Source organism: Cebus imitator, unplaced genomic scaffold (genome assembly GCF_001604975.1).
Source record: "Cebus imitator isolate Cc_AM_T3 unplaced genomic scaffold, Cebus_imitator-1.0 Scaffold28, whole genome shotgun sequence".
Lineage (NCBI taxonomy): Eukaryota > Metazoa > Chordata > Mammalia > Primates > Cebidae > Cebus > Cebus imitator.
The window spans coordinates 11,112,855-11,139,315 of NW_016107343.1; the positions used below are offsets into that span (position 1 = coordinate 11,112,855).

Here is a 26,461-nt window from a genome sequence, read left to right on the forward strand (position 1 = left end):
ATGTTTCCACATAACAAATTACCCAGAACCTAGCAAGTTAAAACATTAATAGCTATGGTTGATTGCACACAGAATCTATGTTTTGGGAGAAGCCTGACGGGGTGGTTTTAGCCTGGACTCTCTCAAGGGGTTGTGCTTACGTGGCAACTGTGGTTGCAGTCATCTGGAGTATTGACTGGGGCTGGAGAATCCAGTTCCAAGATGGCACACTCACAGGGCTGGCAAATTCATGCTGGGAATGATAGGTCTCAGTTTCTCACCACATGCGTCTTTCCTTGGGCTGTTTGAGGACCCTAAGACCACGTTAGCTGGCTTCTTCCAGAATGAATCATCTGAGAAATTGAGAAAGCCACAGTGTTTGTTTTTTTTAAACTCCCCACAGAAGTCACATTCTGTTGCCTCTGTAATATCCTATTGGCTACACAGGTCCACCCTCTTCAATGTGGAAGGGGACTACACAAGGCTTGAACACCAGAAGGTGGGGATTGTTGGAGCTGTCTCATGGGCTGCCTACCACATTTGGCCAGCGCCTCAATTGAGGCTCTTTCTATCTTTCACTGGAGTGAACCTATAACCTCCGAATGATCTTCCCATTTCTATCCAATTTCTTTCTCTTTCCGTTCCAAATCCCGTACAACTGCCTGATGAATCTTGGTAAAATACAACTCTGAAAAGGTCATCCTTATTCTACTCTTTTGCACTCTGATTTTTTAAAATAGTTTAAAGGTTTCTTGTTGCTAAGATGATCATACAATTTATTATCCAAGCCAGAGCAATTTTGAGAATGAAGTGAGATGCTATTAGCAATTATGCATGAACCAGACATGTAAATTAATACTGTCTTAAGAAAACCAGAACGACTGGTCATTTTTTTGCCTGCCATTAAGAATAAGAACATTATTCTGTCCATTTTTTTATATTGGCAATAGAGATTTCTAGTTTATAATTTTCTCTCTTACTATCAGCATGGAGATTCCTTCTGCTCTATCCAATGATACCATTTTGTGTCTCTCAAACATGGCCAGGCTTTAACATATTCTTGCTTTTGCATATACTATTCCCTCCAAATGGAAGGGCCTCTCCACTTCCACATTTGTGGACTCCAACCTTCTCTCCAAGGCTATAATCACAGCCTCCTTCCGACACATTGTGATGTTTCATCTTGAAACCTCCATAGTATTTTTTACCTTTTCCGTCCTTCCGTTCTTTCCCCCATCTCTCTTCTTTCCTCCTTTTCATTTTTCTTCGATAATTCTTGAACACTTTCTATGTGCTAAGCTCCATTCTAAGTATGTTCATGGAGTTAGCGTAAACATTTTCTGGTAGTTATTTATGTACCTGTCTTGTTCCCTGTTTTAAATCATTTTGTGCTGCTATAATCTAATATCACAGACTACGTAATTTACAAACAAGAGAAGTTTATTTCTCACAGTTCTAGAGGCTGGGGATTTCAAGATCAAGGTGCCAGCAGGTTTAGTGTTTGGTAAGGGCCTGGTCTCTGCTTCCAAGATGGCGACTTGAGCATTGTCTTCTCTGGAGGGGAGGAACCCCGTTCCTCACTTGACAGTAGAGTGGAGGAGACAAATCGAGAACAAGAGAGTGCCAAACTCACCATTTTATACCAATCCCACCCATGGTGCGGAGCCCTCATGGCCTAGTCACCTCTTAAGATTCCCACTTCCTAATACTGTTATGATTAAATTTCAAAATGAATTTTGGAGGGGACAAGAATTTGAAACATTTGAAACATAGTATCTCCCCTACAAGTTTATAATCTCCTAAATATAGGACTGTATCATACTCATTTAGCACCAATCTCAATATATGTTGCATGAATTCCTGAATGTTTTTAGGTTCTTAATAAATTCTAACTTAATAAAACAAAACACATTCTGGGAAATAAAATTTCTGCAAAGATATTATTATATTGATTTTCATACTAAGGAAAGGCTTCTTTATTAAAATTGGTTTTCTTTATTAGCTAAACACAAATAAAATTAAATAAGATTACATAGTAAAATTGGGGAATGTATACAGGGAAACATGAACTGCCCTTTCTTTAAGGGCTTATGTTTCCCGTTATACATTCCCCAAGTTTCCAATACATCCCTTTAGTATAGAGTCAAATTATGCCTGCCCTCATTCTCAATAATAATAATAAAAAAAGTGAATGTTTGCATGGTTTATTTTCCTTATTTACCTTCCCCACCAAAAAGGACAAAGAAAATATCAGAGCTTCCCCAGGTGATGTGTAGGTTTTACTTATCCAAGCATTCACATATGCTTGAGTAGTGTTTTTCAATCTTAGCTGTACATTCCAACCCATGAAGTCATGTTTAGAAATTTCAATGTCCAGGCTGCATCTCACACCAAAGAGATTAGAATCTTTGTGAGTGAGACCCAGGCATCAGTATATTTTAAAGCTCTTCAAGTGATTCCAAAGAATAGCCAAGGATGAAAGTCCCTGTGTTCCACCAAGGAGCCCTGGTTGGGTAATGAAGAGACCTAAGTTACTCAGTGATCGCAGGTTAAGTTTCTTTTTCTCTTCTGTGAAATAGGATCACCCTTTTTAAATATGTTCTGTCTTGCAGAACTGTTGGGAAACTCAAAGGAGGTATCAGAGATAAAAGGCAACTAGGATAAAGACTGAAAAGACTAATCTATTTATTAGTAGTTTCTATTTATTAGTAGTAATGGCTTGGTCATTCTTTGAAAAACTGAGTCTAAGATTGTTGAATGGACGCAGCTCTGCTACAGAGGAAAGTTTTCTTCACCCTCCTTGCTACTCCTCTGGCATCCCTGACTCACCTGTCTCCTCCATGGAAAAGTCCTCTTGCTGCTTCCCCATATGCACTTCTCTTTCCTTATGACTTAGAAGTGCTGTGCCACGTGTACCACTGCTCTGCTGCCTCTCCCACCGCAGGTGTGATGGATCCAGAGAGAACTGCCTATCTTTGACCACAGGGATGTTACTCTGCAGTCTGCAAGAATATCTTGGTGCCTAGAGACAAGGACTTTGCTACAGACTGGGGTTTCCTGTTGAAACATTTTGTGCATTTTGCTCAATTAGGCAGAGAGGGGAAAACAGAAACTTTGCTAATTATCTGGTATTAGGGGGATAATGATAGCTAATATTAATTGAATCTTTTGTGTGAGGCAAGATCTTTACTTGTATCGTCTTAATTCATATTGATACCAATCCAGCAAGCTGAGTACTATTTTTTAACTCAACTTTATTGGGGTATAATTTACATATAACAAAATGCAGATTGATGAGGTTTGACAAACGTATATATTTTTTAACACAAAAATACAGAATGTTTCCATTACCCTAAAATTTTTTCCTGTGCTTCTCTTCATTCAATTAAAAAACAAAACAAAGCAAAAACAAACAAAAATATTTGACCCAGGCAACATTGATTTGCTGTCACTAGATTAATTTTGCTTACTCTAGATTAAAAAAATTTATTTTGAGACAGGTTCTCACCCAGGCTGGAGTGCAGAGGTGCAGTCATGGCTCACTGCAGCCTCAAACTCTCAGGCTTAAGTGATCCTCCTGCCTCAGCCTCCCAAGTAGCTAGGACCCCAGAGTGCACCACCACACCCGGCTAATTTTTTTATTTTTTGTAGAGGCAGTCTTGCTATGTTGCCCAGGCTGGTCTCAAACTCCTGGGCTCAGGCAATCCTCCCACCTTGGCCTCCCAAAGTGCTGGGATTATAGGCGTGAGCCACCACACCCAGCCTAGAATTTCATATATATGTACATAGAATATTTACTTTCCCATCTGGACTGTTACCCTCAGCATATATAATGGTTTTGAGATTCATCTACATTGCTGCAAATAACAGTAGCTTGTTCCTTTTTATTAATGAGGTATATTCCATTGTTTGGATATACCATAATTTATCTCTTCATCTGTAGATTCTGGGCTATTACAAATTAAAATGCTATAAACACTTAGGTACAAATCTTTGCATAGACATGAGTTAATTCCTCTAGAAAAATACTTAGGAGTCAAATTACTCAGTCATATAGTAAATGTATGTTTAAAAAACTATGATTTTTCCAAAGTGCTTTATCTTAGTCCATTTCTCTTACCATGACAGAATACCACAGACTGGATAATTTATAAAGACAAGTATAAAAGTGTATTTCTTACAGTTCTGGAGGCTGGAAAGTTAAGTTCAAGAAGGCCCTTCATAATGTGGCAGAGAGCACTGCATGGCAAGAAAGCAAGAGTGTGCCAGATAAGGTCTCTCTTCTTATAAAGCTGCCAATTGCATCATAAGGGCTCACCCTAATAACCTTATCTAATCCTAAATACCTCACAAAAGCCCACCTTCCAATAGATTGATACATGAATTTCGGGATTGATTTTTGAACACATGAACTCTGGGGGACACTTTCAAACCACAGCATACTTTTATCAAATTCTACTCCCACTGGCAGTGTATGAGAATCCCAGTTGTTCCACATCCTTGTTACTGCTTAGTATTGTCATTTTTTTTTTTTTTTTTTGTTATGGAGTTTCACTCCTGTAACCAGGCTGGAGTGCAATGGCGCAGTCTCTGCTCACCGAAACCTCTGCCTCCCAGGTTCAAGCAATTCTCCTGCCTCAGCCTCCTGAGTAGCTGGGATTACAGGCATGTGCCACCATGACTGGCTAACTTTGTATTTTTAGTAGAGATGGGGTTTCTCCATGTTGTTCAGGCTGGTCTTGAACTCCTGACCTCAGGTGATCCGCCTGCCTCATCCTCCCAAAGTGCTGGGATTATAGGTGTGAGCCACTGCGCCCGGCCTGTCAATTTTGTTTGTTTTAACCATTTTAATAGGTGTGTAGTGGTTTCCTATTGTGGTTTTATTTACATTTCCCTGATGACTAATCATTAAGTTTCTTTTCATGTATTTATTGGCCATTTATATATTTTCTTTTTTTTATTTGAATAACTTGTTAAAAAAACAACTTTATTGAGGTATGCTTGACATACAAAAAGCTGTGCATATTTAATGTATACAACTCATCACTTCTCGGCCTTTTGGTTAAGATCAGGTGTAATGTATACAACTCAGTGAGTTTAGGGATAGGTATACAACTGTGAAATCATCACCACAACCTGTGCCATAAATCTGTCAATTGTCTCCAAAAGTTTCCTCCCATCCTCTTTTGTTATGATTTGTGTGTGTGAGATAAGGAAACAGCATAATGTTTACCTTCTGAGCAAATTTTTGAGTATGCAATACAGTATTGTTAACTATGGGCACCATGCTTCCAGTAGATGTCTAGGACTTATTTATCTTGTATAACTGAAACCTTGTACCCCTTGACGTATACTCCTCATTTCCCTCTCCCCTAGCCCCTGGCAACCAGCATTCTATTCTCTGTTACTATGACTTTGACTTTTTTAGATTTCACATGTAAGTGAGATCATGCAGTATTTATTTGTCTTTCTGTGCCTGGCTTATTTCACTTAGCATAAGGTCCTGCAGGTTCATCCATGTTGTCCCAAATGATAGGACTGATTTCTTTTTAAAGGCTGAAGAATATTCCATTGTATTTAAGTCTGCCACGTTTTCTTTATCCGTTCATCCATTGAGAGACGTTTAGGTTGCTTCCATGTCTGGGTTATGGTGAATAGTGCTCCAGTGAACTTGGAAATGCAGGTATCGCTTTGAGATCCTGATTTTAGTTTCTTTGGATAAATACCCAGAAGTGGGATTGATGGATCATATAGTAGTTTTATTTTTTTTTTATGGACCTCCATAATATTTTCCGTAGTGGCTGCACAAATTTACATTCTCGCCAACAGTGTGCAAGAGTTCCTTTTCTCCGCATCCTTACCATACCAACACTTTTCCATTTATTTATTTATCTATTTATTTATTAGATGGAGTCTCACTCTGTTGCCCAGGCTGGAGTGCAGTGGCATGATCTCGGCTCACTATCACCTCCATCTCCTGGGTTCAAGGATTCTCCTGCTTCAGTCTCTCGAGTAGCTGGAATTAAATGTACCCCACCCCCATGTCACCACGCCTGGCTAATTTTTGTATTTTTAGTAGAGACGGGATTTTGCCATGTTGGCCAGGCTGGTCTCAAACTTCTGACCTCAAGTGATCTGTCTGCCTCAGCCTCCCAAAGAGCTAGGATTTTGGTGTGAGTCACTGCGCCGGCCCTTGTATTTGTTTTTGCTTTATAGTAGCATCTCAACTTGTGTGAGGTAATATCTCCTTGCTGTTTTGATTTGAATTTCTCTGATGATTAGTGATGTTGAACACTTTTTCACATACCTAGTAGCCGTTTGTATTTCTTCTTTAGAGAAATGTCTATTAATGTCTTTGGTTAATTTTGTAATTAGGTTATTTTTGCTATTGAGTTGTAGGAGTTCCTTATATATTTTGTATATTAACCTTTTATCAGATAGGTGGTGTCTGAGTCCAACTGGGGTACTATAACAGAATACATAGACTGGCTGCCTTATAAAAAGTAGAATTTTGGCCAGGCACGGTGGCTTGCGCCTGTAATCCCAGCACTTTTGGAGGATGTGGTGGGTGGATCACCTGAGGTCAGGAGTTTGAGATCAGCGTGACCAATATGATGAAACCCTGTCTCTACTAAAAATACAAAAATTAGCCAGGCATAGTGGCATGCACTTGTAATCTCAGCTAATTGGGAGGCTGAGACAGGAGAATCTCTTGAACTCAGGAGGCAGAGGTTGCAGTGAGCTGAGATTGCGCCATTGCACTCCAGCCTGGGTCACAAGAGTGAAATTCCGTCTCAAAAAAAAAAAGGAAATTTATTTATCAAAGTCTTGAAGGCTGGAAGTCCAACAGCAAGATGTAGGCAGATTTGGTGTCTGGTGGGGGCCTGCTTCCTGGTTCACAGATGGCCATCTTCTTGCTGTGTCTTCATGTGGCAGAAGCGGTCAGGGAGCTCTCTGGGGTCTCTTTCATAAGGACACTAATCCAATCATGAGGGTCCCACCCTCATGAACTTACCTCCTCCCTAAGGACCCACATCCTAATACCATTGTATTGGGGGTTAGGATTTCAACATATGAATTTTGGGTAAACACAATATTCAGTCTGTAGTATATGGTTTGTATATATTTTCTGTCATTCCATACATTACTTCTGTATTTTATTGATTAGTTTCTTTGCTGAGCAGAGAGCTGGGTGTTATTACTACCCTCAATTTATAGACGAAAAGGCAAAAATATAGAGGGATGAAACAACTTCTCTAAGTTTATCAAACTAATAAGGGAAGAAGCTAGTACCTGAACTCAGAAGATCTGAAAACAGCATGCTCTCTCTCTCTCTTTTTTAACAATATGCCAGTCATTATTGAAAGCAATTTAAGCTCATTTAAACCCCCAAATAACCATACGAAGTAAGTTCTCTTATTTCCATTTTCTAGATGAAGAAATGAAGGCACAATGTGGTTAGGTAACTTGCCCACTGTCATGCAGATGTAATGAACTTGTTTCAACAGTAATATGAAGGAAGATGGATTCAGTTGTAGCCCCAGATGGCATAAGATTCTCCTACTTCCCCCCGCTTCTTCTCTCCTTCCTTCTCTGCTTCCTTCCTTCCTTCCCTCCCTCCCTTACAAAAAATTAAAGTAAGAAGAGCAGAAGGTATTTGGCCATTCTGCTAGAAGCATCCGGGTGACTCCTGGCATGTGTGGTGCTCCCAGGTGCCACAGCCTGTTGTGTCCACGCTGGACCTCATCCCCACAGTCACTCAGCAGGCAGGTGTGGGCTGTTGATCCTGTGCAGAGCACATGCTTTTAACCTCTAGACCCTCCTGCCTCCCACAGGCATTTGCTTATCCCGATGGCCTCCCTCACACAAAGTGGCCCCAGTGTCTGATGGAAACAGCAAGTGTTGCCCTGAGAATTCCTGCACCTGGAGACCAGAAGAACCAAGGACAGGCAGGGTGCCAGACTGATTTGATGAGGATGGCTTCGGGGAAAGCCAGGGGTGGGGGGAGGAAGACTATATCGAAAGCCTGGACAGCATAGCGAGACCCTGTCTCTACCAAAAAAATAATAAAAACCAAGACAAGGAAATTAGCCAGGTGTGGTGGCATGTGCCTGCAGCCCCAAATACTCAGAAAGCTGAGATGAAATGATAGCTTGAGCCTGGGAGGTCAAGGCAGCAGTGAGCCATGATCCCACCACTGCACTTCAACTTGGGTGACAGAGTAAGACCCTCTCTTAAAAAAAAAATGAAAAAAAGAAAAGAAAAAAGGAATGAATGAATGAATGGAGGAGTCAGCATGTCCATTGGATATTGCACAGGGGTGAGCATGCGCCAGCCAGAAGGCTTGTGAAGCAAACCCCTCTGCAACCACCTTCATCACTAATGTCCTCCCCAGAGGGCCGTGTCCCTTTTGTGTTTTTTTTTTTTGGAGACAGAGTCTGGCTGGCTCTGTCATCCAGGCTGGAGTACAATGGCTCGATTTGGGCTCACTACAACCTCCGCTTCCTGGGTTCTAGAGATTCTCCTGCCTCAGCCTCCCAAGTAGCTGGGCTTACAGGTGTAAGCCACCATGCCTGGCTAATTTTTGTATTTTTAGTAGAGACGGGGTTTCACCATGTTGGCCAGGCTGGTCTTGAATTCCTGACCTCAGGTGACCCGCCCGCCTCAGCCTCCTAAAGTGCTGGGATTACAGGCATGAGCCACTGTTCCCAGCCAAGGACCATGTTCTTGCACTCTGCTTTCTGATTTATGTCTGATTAGGGGTGTCCAAATAGCCAGAGAGATAATAATAACACAGGTAATCATCATCACTGTTATTTTTATTAGCCAACCTGTATTTAGTACTAGGTATGTGCCAGAGTCTATGCTAAAAACTCCGAGGAGCTGTTTCATTTCATTGTTACAGCACCAAGGCAGGCATTCTTACTATCTCCGCGTAGTTGATGGGGAAAATGGGATTCGACTGGTTAGCTGAATTTCCCAGCATCACGGTAAGCGGCAGAGTCAAGACTCAAGGCCAGGTCTATCTAGCTCTGCACCTGGAACCTACCTCAGTCTTTCTGCTCTCTTTCCTCCTCATTGCCTCAGAAGCAACCTCACAGTTATAGCCCCTGTAGCTTTCCAGATTTGGAATCCCAGAATCCCAACGTTCTAGCTCCGTAAATAATTAAAGGTGATTTTGATACTCTTTCTCTTTAAAAAAAAAAAAAAACAAAAAACAAAAAAACAAATCTCACTGTAAAATAAAACACAGGTACAGGAAAGATCACAGAGGACACAGAACTGCTAGCTGCTTCAGAAGCCCTCTGTGGATCCTGATCCAAACACAGACTCTTTCTTCCCCAAAACAATTATTCCCCTGACAAATACATCATCTCCTGGGCTGGGGACATGGTGGCTCACACCCATAATCCCAGCACTTTGGGAGGCCAAGGTGGGTGGATCACCTGACATCAGGAGTTCAAGACCAGCCTGACAAACATGGCGAAACCCTGTCTCTACTAAAAATATAAAAATTAGCCAGGTGTGGGGCACACAGCTGTAGTCTCAGCTACTTGGGAGGCTAAGGCAGGAGAATCCTCTGAACCTGGGATGCAGAGGTTGCAGTGAGCCGAGATCATGCCACTGCACTCCAGCCAGGTGACAGAGCAAGACTCTGTCTCAAAAAATAAAAATTAAAAAAAAGGACGTCTCTTATAAATTTCTTTAACTCTACAAGTTCACCTTACATGCCTTTGTTTTTGTTAAACTTTCTTGAAAGAACCTAGGACATTTGGCATGCAGAGTTTCTCACTGTTTGGAGCTTACTGATTACATACTCAGAGTGCAGTTCAACATGTTCTCTGTCCCCTTTATTTCCTGCAAATTGGTTGCCGAATTGAGAAGTTTTATTTGCCTAGGTTTGCTCTTTTTGGCAAGATTATGGATGATGTTATATTCTTTCATTGAGAAGCACGTAATGCCTGATTGTCTCTCTTTTTGTGGTATGAGTAGTGATTAGCGTTCCATGTCTAGATTCATCAATTCACTGGATGTTGCAAAACAGTAATCTTCTATCATTTCTTTTTTATTAATTTGTGGGAAGACTTTCAAAGAGATGCCTCCCTTCAACAAGAATTTGATTCCTCACTATTGCGGTCGGTATGGGAAAGCAAGAAAAAATGCTTCATTCATTTTCTTTATTTGACTGTTTTCAAGAGAATAAATTAGATTCTGAACAATTGAAAACACCATTGAAGGTTACCGATTAATTGTTGTTTTTAAAATCTAATCTCACATTTTAAAATTGAGATAAATGAGAGCCAGAGAGGTTAAGTAACTGACTTAAGATCACACAGCACTTTGGTGGCAGAGCTAGGGTTGGGTGGTACTCTCTTGCCTTCTCACTTCATTCTGATCTTCTCCTTTTGGAGCAGAACTCCAGACCTGCAAGCCTAGTCTCAAAAATAGTTCATGAGAAAATCTGAAATAAGCGACAAAAATTCAAAGCATTACCCAAGAGACTCCCCTTCCTTTGCTGTCTCTTGGCCTTCACTGCCCAGCCTCGCAGGCAAGTTGATGCTATTGTTAAGAGACAAATGCAGCCTGCAGGGTTTGCACTGCTCCTGAGAGGGGCTCAGCTGCCAGCCTTGGAAATTCTGCCCGCTGTCAGGGGGTCGTGGGAATGTGCCCAGTTTGCTGTGGGGAAGTTTTCAGCCCTGGCTGCCACAAAGCACCCTCTTGCCAAATCCTGTCTTGCTGATTTTCAGCAGGAAAATGGGAAATCAGAGTAGAAAGTTTCAACCTGTCAGTCAGAAGGAAAATAGCCAAGAAACTGTCTTCCTACCATATTAACTATGTTAAAGAGAGAGAGAGAGAGAGAGGGAGAGAGAGAGAGAAAACTTGGTAGAAATTAGGGGAAGAGATGATGGAGAAAATTATCAGTTAAAAAGTAAAGGGAGAATATGTTGCAATTGTGTGTGTTTGTGTGTGTGTGTGTGTGTGTGAGTGTGAGAGAGAGAGAGAGAGAGAGAGAGAGAGAGAGAGACACTGCCTACAGCCTTAAGACTGTCCAGCAGTCCATCTGTTCACATCTACTTATGTAGCTGGTGACCTTCTCAGATCCAACCACTTGTCCTGCTCTGACCCTTCTCTGCTCTTCTTCCGGCTGCCACCATTCTCCCCCCTCGAAGGCTCCCAGGGTAGGGGAAGAGTGATAGCAGTGGAGAGGGGCCAGTGGGAGATAAGGGCTTGCTATTTTATGTAGAGATGCAAATCCCTACTAACTTGTGGGTTAGAGAGCCAGTCAAGGACAGGCACAAGGCTGCTGCAGATAAATTGGGCTGTGTTTGAGATGCACTGTTGTGGTTACCCTGGCTGGGAAGGAGAGTTGCTTGGACTGGACTCTTGCAAGAGAGATGAAACTTGACAGTGGGAGATACGGCCTGTACCAAGTCAGAAAATTCGGGACTTTGGATCAATAGGTCCCCCAAAGCTGACCACTCTCGTTCTTTTTATGGGCAGAAGATTCTGGAGAACTTTAGGCTTGTACAAGGGGAGAAGCTATAGTAGGCAAAATGCTGTGGTGAAGTGTTTTAAAATTTCAGGTTGTAAAATGAATTTAGTGAGTGATGAGCAGAATACTATGAAAAATGAAATAGATGTACATCAAACCAGGGTGCATTACATGGAGAAGGTGAGTGTTGTTTCTTAAATTCTTTTTTATATTGTCATTCTTACTGTGGGTGGCAGCCAAAAACTGAATATTGTTGCTTTTTTTTTGGGGGGAGAGGGGGACAGAGTCTTACTCTGTTGCCCAGGCTGCAGTGCAGTGGTGCGATCTCGGCTCACTGCAACCTCCGCCTCCGGGTTCAAATGATTTCTGGCTAATTTTTGTATTTTGAGTAGAGACAGAGTTTTACCATGTTGGCCAGACGGGTCTCGAGCTCCTGACCTCAAGTGATCCACCTGCCTCGGCCTCCCAAAGTGCGGGGATTATAGTCATTAGCCACTGTGCCTGGCCCATTGTTGCTTTTTTAGAGTGTTAGGGGTGAAGATTTGGATTCACTTGGGCTCTGCCACTAAATAGCTGTGTGATCTCTGGAGTGTTAACTTCTCTGAGCTTCATTTTACTCATTTGTGCAGTAAATGAATGACAGCAAAGACTTCCAGCCCTCACATTTTATAATTTTGAAGACAAATGAGAATTCAACTCTCTTTTAAAGGCTGTCAAGGAAGGAGATGACCTTTTCTCCAAATGAGGACTAACTGGCTGGGCGCAATGGCTCACACCTGTGATCCCAACACTTTGGGAGGCTGAGGCAGGAGGATCACCTGAGGTCAGGAGTTTGAGATCAGCCTGGCCAACATGGCAAAACCCTGTCTCTACTAAAAATACAAAAATTAGCCAGGTGTGGTGGCGGGTGCCTGTAATCCCAGCTACTCTGGAGGCAGGAGATGAATCCAGGAGGCGGAGTTGCTTGAGCTGAGATAACGCCATCACACTCCAGCCTGGGTGACAGAGTGAGACTTTGACTGAAAAAAGCAAAAAAGGACTAACTAGTACCAACATACAATAATTTTCATCGTGCGCCTGTGCGTGAGTCCGGCCCCCGCCGCTTGCGAGCCACCTGCGAGCTCACACCGGTTTCTCTCTCCAACCTCTGCTCGCGGGCCCCCATCGCAGTCATACTGGGCGCCGCTCTCCGCCGCTGCACTGTGGCCTCAACCGCCCGGGCCGGCCCTCGAGGCCTCCCGCACTCCGCCCCGACCCCCGGCCCCGCCGCGGCTATCCAGTCAGTTCGCTGCTATTCCCATGGGTCAAGTGAGACAGATGAGGAGTTTGATGCTCGCTGGGTAACATACTTCAACAAGCCAGATATAGATGCCTGGGAATTGCGTAAAGGGATAAACACACTTGTTACCTATGATCTGGTTCCAGAGCCCAAGATCATTGATGCTGCTTTGCGGGCATGCAGACGGTTAAATGATTTTGCTAGTACAGTTCGCATCCTAGAGGCTGTTAAGGACAAAGCAGGACCTCATAAGGAAATCTACCCATATGTCATCCAGGAACTTAGACCAACTTTAAATGAACTGGGAATCTTCACTCCAGAGGAACTGGGCCTTGACAAAGTGTAAACCCGATGGATGGGCTTCCCAAGGATTTATTGATATTGCTACTTGAGTACTTGAGTGTAAACAGTCACCTGGAAATACTGAAGATAACATATTACCTTATTTGAACAAGTTTTCCTTTATTGAGTATGAAGCCATGTAATGGTAACCTGTACTTTAATAAAAGGGAAATGAGTTCGAACTTAAAAAATAATAATAATAATAATAATTTTCATCAAAAACACCTCTTTCTCTTTAGGCTCAGTTCGTTCATTCGTTCATGCATCAAATATATATTAACGTGCCAGACACTGTTTCAGGTGCTGGGAAGTCAACAGTGGAATAAAACACAAAAATCCCTGCCCCTGTGATATTTACTCTAAAACTCCCTGTGGCAGTTTAGGTTTCTTTTTCATTGACCACATATTTCAAATGAAACAAAAATGAAAGCCTCCTGTAGGCTTGAGAGAATAGTTATCATTTTTTCAATAATTGATTTGTATCCTCAGCTTGTCTTTCCATAAAATGGAAATGTAATCATGGAACGCTAGCAATACAAAATTTGAAACCTTCTGCAGGTCTACAATGCTCAGAAGGGTGAGGTGACCTGAAAATCCCAAGTAAATGGAAAGCTAAACATTCTTGACTAAAAATTATTATTTCCCTTGAATGGTCTTTTTTTTCTTTTTTCTTTTTTTTTTTTTTTTCCGAAGGAACTCTTGAAACCACAGACAATTCATTCACTGAAAGGCAATTCACATTAAAAGATTCAGTTTCACCTTCTTGATCTATCTATCTACTCTCAGGAAACAGATGAGACGCTTCTTCAGGGAACTTTGGGAAGGGAGTGGCATCTTTCTGACCCACAGACTCAGGACTCTGGCTTGGAGAAGGGGACAGATCAGATGAAACCTGCAGACTCTTGGTTTCTGGGATGCTTAAATTGAAAGCCTTAGGAAAGCATGGGGACTTGGACATCTGGAATCATCCTGGCCACCAGAGGGCATTAGGAACCTGTTGGTCACACCAAAAGGTGATCTGCCATTTCTGTATGGGTTAAAGTTTGGCAGTTTTACACAGGATTGGTTTCATGACCTTTTCAAAGCATGAGAGGGCAAATCAGAGTCCCAGAATGCCAGAGAAAATCAATTGATGGGCTTACACTTATCTCTCTCATCTCCCAAAAGTGAATGCAGGTGCATTCATTGATCTAACAGGTATCCATTGAGTGCTGCTTATGTACTGCCTCTAAACTAGGCTCTGTGAATACAGCCTTCCAAAAAGCAAAGCCTTGGCTCCCCCTAGGGCTCACAGCTCTAGGTTTTTCCAAAAGACAATAGGCAAATGGATCATTGTCCACTAAGGTAACTTCACAGGGTCCTGAATCTAAAGTGATGAGGTTTTTTCTTATGGTGAGGTGAAGGCTCTAGGGGTTAGGATCATCATCTTGACACTTTTGAATGAGAGAATGTAGATGTCTGTGAATGGGATTAGGAAAGTGGCCTTTTGAAGCCTTTAGTATTGTGGTGAAACGTTAGAGCACCAGTGTGGGGCTGACTGTATAGCCTGATGGCAAATCCTGAGCCAGGAGTCACCGTCCCACAGTGTAAACTTGATGGAATAATCAGCTTTTGTGGACCCACGTTTCCCCAGCCACTCTCAGAAAAGGTCAGGACTCTATGACTGTTACGCAATAGAAAACTAAGTGAAATGGAAAGGAATTCTAATATGGCATTACACTGGTGGAGAAAACCCATTGGGATTTTTCTGCCCCCTTTGTCATGTTTTTACAGCTACTTGTTTGTTTGCATGGCTGATAACCCCCCCTCACCCTGCGCTGCTCTTACTTCGTATAGACCCATGGTCTAGGTTATGTTAAAACTAGTATTGGAAACCAGAAGTGACTAAATGCCCAAACAAAGGATCAGAATTCTATTTGACTTTTCACAGTAACTTGGATGAGTTGATGTGAACGGATGGCATGTTATAGATCAAAAATTCTGAGACTCCGTCCCTTTCTTCCACAGCCCCTGAGCCAGAGGGTGGTGTCCATAGGACAGACTGAAGATGTTTGGCAATACTACTTATGTGCTAAGGAACTCATGGGTAGGGAGCATTTAGACATAAGTGGAATTCACTAGGATGTACTGAGACTCTGGTAGGACAATTTGGATTATCTCTAAATTGTGCTAAGCATGCATTCATGCAGGATAACTCTGTCTCCTAACACTGATGCTGACCCAGCCTGTCAATATTTACATTTTGTGTTTTTCTAAGCTAGACCTTTGAAGACAAAAGCCCACTGCAGCTGAAAGCAGAAGGCTGCTTCTCCTTTGGAAAAAGTGTAATATCTATCATTTCAGAAGACTAGATGCAATAGGACAAAGATTGAGCTGGCGCGTTACACTTGCTTTCTTATTTATTGTTATTTACCCAGAGATAACGCTGATTAATCTCTTCCAATAACAATAGGCAAAGAAATATGATTACTTAGTTTGGTTTTTTTAGGTAGTAAAAAGACTGTCCTGGAATTAAGACGACGGGTTCTCGGGCCGGGCGTGGGGGCTTACACCTGTAATCCCAGCACTTTGGGAGCCCAGGGTGGGTGGATCACAAGGTCAGGTGTTTGAGACCAGCCTGGCCAACATGGTGAAACCCCATCTTTATTAAAAATACAAAAATTAGCCAGGCGTGGTGGTGCACACCTGTAGTCCTAGCTACTGGGGAGGCTGAGGCAGGAGAATTACTTGAACCTGGGAGGTGGAGGTTGCAGTTTGCTGAGATCATGCCACTGCACTTCAGCCTGGGCAACAAAGCGAGACTCTGTCCCAAAAAACGGGAAGAAGAAGGAGAAGGAGAAGGAGAAGGAGAAGGAGACAGAGAAGGAGAGGGAGAAGGAAGAGAAGAAGGAGAAGAAGACTTAAGTTTTCAACACAGTTCTTTGTTTTATCACATTAACTATTATGCCACTGCTTTTGATAATTATGGTAATTTGGAAAGAGCATACTCGGCTGGAAATCCTGACTTTGCCTCTTACTATGGGACTTATGCAAATTGCACAATTTCTCTGGTCCTCTTTTCTCATCTGTAAAGTAGCATCCCACTATCCTAATTCTCTTACTGAGTGTTATATGTATAGCAGTGTTTCGGTCTCAAAGGGCTGTGCACATACAGATGTTGGCATTTATGTTGGTAACTGTGCCTCAGCCATCTCATCTGATCTCTGGAATGCCCCATTCTTGCTCCCCTGACACTGCTGAGAACTTGCATATCTCAGTTGGGACATTTCCGGTATCTGTGTTGCCTGCCCTTCCCTGTCTTGACAACCAGACAGATGTTTCTGAGAATGAGATTGCAATTGTCAATTGTTTGTCTTTGGTTTTTAAAATGTGCCCACCATCCAGGCCCTTGGGTGCCCATTACCACAGCACAGACTAATTACCTGTAGACGGATGAGACATGCTTGAAACTTTGGGACTTTTGCCTGCATCCAGCATGGGTTCCTGCAAACAAGACCTGTGAGAAATAAGGAAGGGCTTTATTTCTGCTTTCAAAATCTGTGAGTTAGGTGCCTGAAAGTATAGTTCAAACAAACCAACAACAAAACCCACAACAAGCAGCCTAAAACAAGAGGCTTTAGAACATTTACAGTGTTCTGTCTCCAAAGGTGTAGTGAGTACCTGCTTCACGCTTTCCTTTACTGGCGAACAGTAGTTCCATAACTCTCCCTTACTGAGTTCCAATTAGTACAAATTGTGGTGGAGTTGGATTTACTGAGTCACAAGATCAGATTTTAGAAATGTGTTCTCCGTCTCTGCATTATGCCTTTCCCTCTCTGACCCCCTGTACCAGACAGGCTGATTCTAATCAGCACAGGGAGGCCTGCAGGCGGCTGAGACTGTGAGGGTTATGGTTATGAGGTCAGGGACCAGCCTCTCAGGACTCATGAAACAGATGATTTGGGGACAAGAAAAAAGGAGCTTATAGAAGCAAAAAAAAAAAAAAAAAAAAGAAAAGAAAAAAAAAGTGTGTGTTTTGGGGACTCTTACTGAGAAGAGGAGAGAGAAAGACATGGAGGAGGAAAGGGGAAAGTGTCAGGATGGGGTGGAAGGGAGGGAGATAGGATCTGGGGAGAAGCAAAAGACTTCTTGCCCCAAACTCCTTCTGAGACAGAAGAAAAATAAATATTTTTGAGCAAAATCAGTTGTGCCTAGATGTCCTCAGATGCTCCATTGGTAACTCTGATACTGCCAAGGAGTCCCACCTGCAGAATTACGGTTCTCCACCTACACAAGACCCTGGAACCAGTCCTCTGCTGTTCCTCCCTGCTCCACCCACCAGTAGCACCTGCAGACCACATCCCCTAAGAACAGTGCAGCCATCTCCTCTTCTTCTAGAGAGCTGGAACAGCACATGCTTACTTAGGGTTCGAGGAAGGACAAAGAACATCTAGAAAGAAGATGCTGGCAAAGAGAACTTCCAGATCACTTTATGTAGGGAGAGGCTGTGCTAGAGTGAAGAGAACAGAGAGCATGTCATTAGAAGACATGAGATCAGGCCGGGACTCTGCCACTTAATTACCAAGTGGCCTCTAGGCAAGCTCTATTTTATTTTATTTCATTTATGTTTACCTGTAGACACATCACTATCTTCATGCCTACCTAATGGTTTGAGAAAATGGATGAAACCCCCAAAGTGCCCTGTGTATCTCTGATAGCACAGCTCACTGCCTCATGTTTAAATAGTTGAGTAACTGATCTTCTTTAGTAGGTTACGTGTTCATTGAGGGCAGTACACTTACAGATTTATCACCTAGCGTGGTGCCTGGCATATAGCAGGTATAATATATATCTGCAACAGATATCTAATAATTAAATAAATGAGGAAGATGATGGCTTTAGCAATCCTGGTAGGAGGAGCTCTTGAAATCATAATGTCAGCCCTGGAACAAATCTGCTATTATTTAGGCTTGATGTAGCAGTTGTGGGATTGGTATTATTAGTTTAAGTTACAGCCTCCCAGAGATTTAGAAATACCCAATGACCCTTTGCACTTCCCTATTTTTTCATTTTCAATTAAGGAATTAATTAAATTTTGCCATTTTATTATTATTAGTTTTTGAGGCAGGATCTTGCTCTGTCACACAGGCTGGAGTGCGGTGACACAATCATGGCTCACTGCAGCCTTGACTTTTGGGGCTTCAGCAATCCTCCCACCTCAGCCTCCCTGATAGCTGGGACTACAGGTGTGCACCACCATGCCTGGCTAATTTTCGTATTTTTTTTTTTTCTGTAGCAATGGGGTTTTCCATGTTGTCAGGCTGGTCTTGGACTCCTGGGCTCAAGCCATTCTCCTGCCTCAGCCTCCAATTTTGATATTTTTAGGTTAAAAATATTTCATTATTTTGAAAACAATTATTATGAACAAATGAAATCTAACTGGCCCTACTTAATTAAACATAGAAAATTATGTTACGTATAAACAAAATATGTTAACATATATGTAACACATATACCTACACAGAGATAAGCAATGTGGTAAGTGTATGTGTAATTTTATTCCACTTCCAGCAAATGTATGCAAAAGTAATCATAGACTAGTTAATATAGAGTGGATATATGTTTGTTTTTTTAATAGTTGCATTTCTTTTTTGAGTAGAAATATAATTATTTCTTTAGTCATTTTTTTATTTGGTGTTTTGGTTTTTGCCAGTTTTTCTCTTAAATAAATATTTTCTCTTGCAGAATAAATAATAATTACTGCTGTTAAAGAAAAACTAAAGCCATTCGTTTAGTGCCTATCATGTGCACGGCACTGCACTTGACACTTTACTATGGTGTATCAGTTAATGTTCACAATGCATGAAGTGCATATGATTTTTCCTCTTTTGTGCAGAAAGAGACGAAGTCCAGAGAAGTCACTAGTTCAGCTACATCACACAAACCAGTAAATATACAGCCAGGATTTGTACTCAGGTCTACCTAACTCCAATGCCCCCGCTCCCCCAAACTACAACACTCTTAGGAGCAGGATTGTAAGGTTAAGAGATATCACTAGCTTTATGGTTCTAACTACATTTTTCCACATTGCTTTCCAAAAATGTTGTGCTGATATTGAAAGTCCAACCCTGAGAACATACTATTTTCTCCATAATTTTTTCTGATTTTATTTTTTGAGCTAAGAAACCCCAAAGACCCATATGCATTTGCACTTTCTATATTACCTTATAAGTGCTGCAGTTAGAGCCAAATTCATCTTGAGCTTGAGTATTACCTCCCTGGAATGGAGCCTCGATTGTATCGCAGTCTGCCCTGAGTTCACCTGGTCCTGGACTCTCACCCGTTTTCAAAGTGGATTTCCTGCTCTCCAAAATAGCAACGAAGAGAAATTTCCACCCCTGCCTTCCCTCTTACCATTCCCTTTATCTCCCTGAGAAACGGAGCAAAGCATGTTCTGTCCATGTGACAGATTAGGGGCCCTCTGCTTTCTTTGACCTCTTTGTGTTTCCTTCATTGCATTAATGGCAGCGCTGGGGTGAACGTGTCTTGGATAGACAACTGATCAATAAACATCAGGAAGTATAACTATGGGATCAGGGGGCATTGGGGAATTTCCGCAAAAATTCAGGGACCATTTGTCCACACATTTTTTTTTGTTTCAGTGGAGGATGAATTTAATGTTCCACATGGGAAGGGAGCAGAGGAAATACATGGGTTTTACTTCTATTTGTTCCCTCTCTGAAGAGCTGCAGGATAAGTGAGGTTCCTTCAAATCCTTCAACCCACAGGTTTTCACCTGAAGAGTAGGTGGATCCTGCAGAGATAAACCTTCACAGTCATCCAGGACCCTAGTCCCAACCCCACCCCAGCTTCCAAGAAGAGGGAACAAGCATCTCCTGATGGGAGGCAGTTCTCTGACCTTCTTGCTCAAGGGCTACAGAAGACGCAATTGAAAAGTATGATGCATTTCAATTGCGTCTTCTGTAGCCCTTACACAAGAACGACCTTGGGTGGCTTAGTAGTCAGATAGGACTGTATTTGGAGAACCAAGTCAGAAAAAAAGTGGTTGTTCTGAGAAGTTGCAGCTTAAGTCATCATTTATTCAAGGTTGTCTGATAAAAACAAGTGGCTATTATTTGTGCAGTGGGATCTCAGAAAGCCTTAGCAGAAACTGTTAGTGATCTTAGAAATCCATCATTATCATCTCTCTCTCTCTCTCTTTTTTTTTTTTTTTTCGAGACGGAGTCTGGCTGTGTTGCCCAGGCTGGAGTGCAGTGGCATGATCTTGGTTCACTGCAACCTCTGCCTCCCAGATTCAAGTGATTCTACTGCCTCAGCTTCCCGAGTAGCTGGGACTACAATCATGTACCATCATGCCTGGTTAATTTTTGTGTTTTTAGTAGAGATGGGGTTTTGCCATGTTAACCAGGCTGGTCTCGAACTCCTGACCTCAGATGATCCACCTGCCTTGGCCTCCCAAAGTGCTGGGATTACAGGCATGAGCCACCGTGTCTGGCCCATTATCATCATTATAATAATAATTATTATTCTTACTAGTATTTACTGAGCGCTTACTGTGTGCAGGTACAATGTTACATACTCTGCACCACATCTCATTTAATTCTTCCAACAACCTTCTGTGATAGTACCAGCATTATGTTTTTATAGATGAATGCTTAGCTCCCTTACTTCTTGATATGCTTTGTTCAAATGTAATTTTCCTTATGGGGTTTACTCTGACTCCCCTATGTCATCCTTATCCCCCTTGTCTTTGCATAGCTTTCGTCACCTTCCAACCTATTTTTAAATTTATTTAATCATTATGTCCATTGCTTAGCTCCCACCCCCAACCCATGAGAAGGCTTGCTCCTCAAGGAGAAAGATTTTGGTGTGTTTTGTTCAGAACAGTGTCTGATTCATATAACTACTCAGTAAACTTATTCTAAGGATAAATGAATGGATGCATAAACCAAGGTTGAGATAATAAGTAAATCTCTTAAAGTCCTCCTGTAAGTGGATAGTGGAGCAGGGTTGGAACTTAGCCTCACTCTAGAGTCTTAGGGTTTCACCATGCCACAACATTGACTCTCTTTCAGAAGATATTCTCACCTACACATGCATCCCCTTCAAAAGATAGCTTATATTTGTTAAAATGCATTCAGAATGGCCTACTCGTGTCTTGGAGAAGCAGATTTGTATGAAAGGCCCCCTAAGCTGCCTTTTCTTTGGGCCCTACTTATCTGAAATTCCGAAGGCTTTTCTAGGTCTCATGATGACATTACTCTCTTTTCAGTCAATGCATAGCAGAGCCAGGGGCTGCTTGGTCTTGGGATGAAGCTCTGTATTGTTGGTGGTCTTCAGGGATCCTTAGGTCTTGGTCAGGTGAAGTTCGTTTTCATTGTTAAGGTCTTTGATCTGGGTGGGATGCAATTCTCTGACCATTTACTCTTCTGCCAGGGTAAATAAATGTCAGTAGGTTCTCAGTCACTCTTTTCCAAGCCACTCATTTCTTCTTTCTACAGTTCTCTGTGTGTTAAAAAGATTTAATAGTGGCTCATCTGTTAGTCACCATTTAATGGACTAACTTTTGCCATTATGTCTCATAGGAAAAACAGTGACTTTGAAGTTTGCTATTAGTGTTTTCTATGAAAATATAGTCACTATTACTTTTTGGACTGATACCTATCTTGGGAGTTCTACATATTATACACATACACATAGTCTTTGTTCAAAAACCACATATCTGCCATTGTGGTAGCTCAGCCAACAGTTAAATGGGTATCTTATTATCAAGGTTTATTATTTTTTCTTTTCTATTGCATCAGGCTCTTGTAAGTTTTAGAAATAAATAAAAATGGTTTTAGCTAGGGTTGAAAGAGGATTTTCCCCTAGAGCTGATTTCACTATAATGTATAGCTTAATACAAAAACTAGCATGCTGAATACATTTAGTCTTCAAAGTGGATTAGGGTTGGTATGCTTTGGGCATTTCCAAGGCATTAGTTACAGCACATTGAATTAGCTATACCAGTTGCTTCTCCTGTAATAAAAGGTGTAGAAAGATCTCCTGCTTGAATAGAAGACCAAAATGCCGTTTTAGAACTTCTATTGAGTGTGATGGAGATGACAGTTAAATGGCAAAACCACTCCTATTGTAAGGGAGCAGTGAAGCATCCTCTAGATCCTTTAGAGAAGGCAAGTACTGGCCTGGCTCAGTGGCTCACGCCTGTAATCCCAGCACTTTGGGAGGCCGAAGTGGGTGGATCATGAGGTCAAGAGATCGAGACAATCCTGGTCAACATGGTGAAACACCGTCTCTACTAAAAATACAAAAAATCAGCTGGGCATGGTGGCGCGTTCCTGTAATACCAGCTACTCAGGAGGCTGAGGCAGGAGAATTGCCTGAACCCAGGAGGCGGAGGTTGCAGTGAGCCAAGATCGCGCCATTGCACTCCAGCCTGGGTAAAAAGAGCGAAACTCCGTCTCAAAAAAAAAAAAAAAAAAAAAAAAAAGAGAGAAGGCAAGTACAGAAATCGGAGATGCTGACCAGCCCAAGAGTTCTATTCATACTAATTATCATAATAATGTGATAAAGATAATGATCATAATTGTACCAATTCTTACCATTTTTTACTCCCTGCTACTCCACAGGCCTTAAAATAAGTAAACTTCTATTTTAAGCTGTTAACTTGACCTCAGTCTTTATTCATCTTTTTCTGTGCGTATGAGTAGGGAGCTACCGAAATGATCATTGTATTTCATAAGTGCAGCCTGTGTGGCATTGTTGAGAAAAGTTAGACTTTTAGAATGCTCTATGGTGGGTGTGTGATGTGTCCCTGAAGTCAGACACAACTTGTTGCCTGAATGTGTGTCATTACATTAGTGATGAAAGTGTGATGACTATACACGACTGCAGACATAAAAATGAAGTAACTGTCAGCCTTTTTTTTAGCATGTGCTATGTGCTAGCGACTGAGCTAAGCGTTTATGTGTTTTATCTGTTTATCTCCCACAATAAGCCCTTGAGATGGACACTATTATCAATCTTGTTTTTTACATAGGTTAACTGAGGCACCGACAGATGAATTAACTTGCTAATAAGTGGTGAATCCAAGATTTGAACTCAGATTTTCTAAATCTAGAACTCTTGTTCTTCACTTATGGGAGACAAGGTAACTATCAATGAAGTGCAAGGGCTGCATTAATCTCAAACAGATCATGTGATGGATGCTAAGAATTTGTCATGGTATTTTGTACAGGCACATGCAATCATTATGTAGTCTTAGACTTGCAAGTGACCATAGTGGTGGCACATGCCTCTAGTCCCACCTACTTGGGAGGTTGAGGCAGAAGGGTGGCTTGAGTCCAGGAATTCGAGGCTGCAGTAAACTGTGATTGTGCCAGTGCACTCCAGCCTGGGTGAGAGAGACCCAGTCTCTTAAAACAACAACACAACAACAACAACAACAACAAAAATGCATTAATGATTTATCAAATCAGGTACTAACTTAGGACTGAGATATTGACATTAAAGTCTGAAATCACTCTACCGTGGAGGAAACTAAGTAAATCATGTGAGAACATAAGCTCTGGCATCAGAACTGATCTTTACAAATTATATGAATGTAGTAAATGATCACACATAATCCCCAAATATGCACATCTATCATGTATCAATAGAACAAACAAACAGGCTGGGTGCAGTGGCTCACACCTGTAATCCCAGCACTTTGGGAGCCTGAGGTGGGTGGATCATCTGAGGTCAGGAGTTTGAGACCAGCCTGGCCAACATGGGAAACGCTGTCTCTACTCAAAATATAAAAATTAGCCAGGTGTGGTAGTATGTGCCTGTAGTTCCAGCTACTTGGGAGGCTGAGTCACAAGATCACTTGAATGTGGGAGGTAGAGGTTGCAGTGAGCAACTGGTAGCTGGGGCTACACATGCATACCTCTACGCCTGGCTAATTTTTAAAATGATTCTTTTCAGAGATCAGGTCTTGCTGTGTTGTCCAGGCTGGTCTCAAACACCTGTCCTCTAGCAGTCCTCCCACCTTGGCCTTCTAAAGTGCTGGGATTGTGGGAGTGAACCACCATGCCCTGCCTATTTTATATATAAAATGTGAAAGTTGGCTTTCTTTCTCTAAGGTACTTTTCTGCTTTGAAACTCGAATAGAATAAACAGATATTTTGGGGAAATTAAATAATGGCTTAATATCAGCCTTCTAATCAGGACTGACAGACATCCTTCAAACAGAAAACCATGGAAGAGGATGGTTATTTTCTGGAGGGCTGGCCAGTACCACAACACAAATATGTCAGGGTTTCCCAAGGGGAGTTGGAAGATTTTCCTGTCTAGACATCTTTGAAAGAGAGTTGGATAAAATCCCCTCTCTCAGGGATGGTAAAGCTGGGGCCCTTATCAGCAGGAGAAAGACGATTGACTAAACTGATTCAGGGTATTTTCTTAAGAGTTGATAGATAAGCGGTTTTTTCCAAGTACATTCTTTTTCCTTTCCTTAATTGCTCCCCAAAGATTCATAGTCCAAATACCCTTACCTTAAAAACCTGAACTTTAGTTAATCAGGAGTGAATGTTCTGGGTAAAGGGCATTATTGTCTCAGGTTACTTCTCCTGACACCTCCTCTGTGGTGTAGGCTTAGTGTGACATGATAATCTAAGGAACATTGTGTCCACAGTCAGAGCTGCCCCTAGGAAAATGGCAGGGCTGAAGCAGATGATGGTCTTCACTTTTCTTCTCTCCAGAAGGGAACTGCAGCAGAAGAGCAATTTCTGGAGATTCCAGGCTGGGAAATAATTGCACTGGGTGCCTCTTTAAACCTCCCAGCACTGTTCCTTGTCCTCCCCTGTTCTTCCACTATCATTTTTTCATTCATAGACATTTACTGAGGATAAATGTAAGTGCTCAGTCTGGAGCAGTGAGCTTGCTAACAGACAACAACGATGAATGGGATATAACTCCTGTGTGAATGGCAGCCATAGTCTGGGGGCAAGTGGAAAATGTGTGTCACTAATTGTCAGACAAGGTGGGAAATAATGCATTGGAAAGAGGTATGGGTGAACTGCTTTGAGAAGTCTTTATGCTTGTGAAGACTGATTAATAAATGAATATTGAGGACATTCTCAAAGGAGAAAAGAAAGAGAAAACATCATAAAAGGACAACTGGAAGAGCAAGAGCAGACAGGGACTTGCTATATATAGAACCTTGGAACTGTGGAATGCTCTAGAGTCTTAGACTTGCAAGTGACCATAGATGTTGTCTGGTCTCAAACTCATACTGATCCTGTCCCCAACAGGTTCACTCTGTGCTTTACCAGCTCCACAGAAGGGAACTCATCATTTTTTTTTTTTAATTAACAGCGTGTGCTGGGCATGGTAGCTCATGCCTGTATTGCCACCACTTTGGGAGGCAATGGCTAAAGGATCGCTTGAGACCAGGAGTTCAAGACCAGCCTGGGCAACACATCCATACCCTGACTCTACAAAAAATAATAAAAATTAGCCAGGCATGGTGGCACACACCTGTAGTCCCAGCTACTTTGGAGGTTGAGGCAGGAGGAGTGCTTGAGTCCAGAAGTTCGAGGCTGCGGTAAACTATGATTGTGCCACTGCATTCCAGGCTGGGTGATAGAGACCCTAGCTCTTAAAACAGCAGCAACAACAAACAAACAAACAGCGTCTGGTGCAACAAGGGAGTAGGGGAATTTCTATGTGTGTGTGTGTGTGTGTGTGTGTGTGTGTGTGTGTGTGTAAATGAGAGAAAGCAAGACAGAGGGAGAGAGAGAGCAAAAAAAAGGAGGCAAAGCAGTAGCCTACCTTATCAGGACCCTAGTGGGCCTCTGCCTGAAGGACATATGGGACCAATGAGTGCTGACTCGTTGTTCTTTGAGTTAAGCTGGGGAGATTTTATTATGGTGGGGATGGAATCCAGTGTCCTTGTTCCAAGGTCCAAGGTCCTGCATAGGTGGTAAACTTGCACAGAATAAGATCATGTGAACAAGCCTTCAAAAAGGAAGACTTTGCTCTGGCTAGTAAGATTTAAACCATTGCCTGACTACATCCTGGAAACAAGTTAGATTTACCCGCGGAAGCTAAATTAGAATCTTAAGACCATGGGAAGTCTACTTTTAAAAGTCTTTTAATGTTTACTAAGCTGCTATTTCAACAGAGGATGGCAAACCCCATTTTAAGCAAATGAACATACTGGAGGCTTGGGCCGATCCATTTGCAACAGACCTGCAGTTTTCTTCTCCATGGTCTGACGTGCCTGCTTGGAGCCTTGAGTCTGCAGTTCTCTTTAATAGGAGCCAGGAAGCACCAGAGCTTACCGAGCCCCGATGATGATTCATCTCAGATCTACAAGTAGACTT

The 26,461-nt window shown here is 42.1% G+C and overlaps 2 protein-coding genes across 2 annotated transcripts in view; both read left to right on the forward strand.

Annotated features, from left to right (window-relative positions):
- LOC108300479 (cytochrome c oxidase subunit 5A, mitochondrial-like) overlaps positions 1–13,282 on the forward strand; it is a 47,595-nt gene extending 34,313 nt beyond the window's left edge. Inside the window, exon 3 of the mRNA XM_017523246.2 lies at positions 12,521–13,282. Within this exon, the coding sequence (XP_017378735.1) occupies positions 12,521–13,098 (578 nt within the window). The 3' untranslated portion in view covers positions 13,099–13,282. The remainder of the gene's footprint in view (positions 1–12,520) is intronic.
- Positions 1–26,461, forward strand: part of GRAMD1B (GRAM domain containing 1B) — a 269,384-nt gene that overhangs the window by 35,549 nt on the left and 207,374 nt on the right. The window lies entirely within an intron of this gene.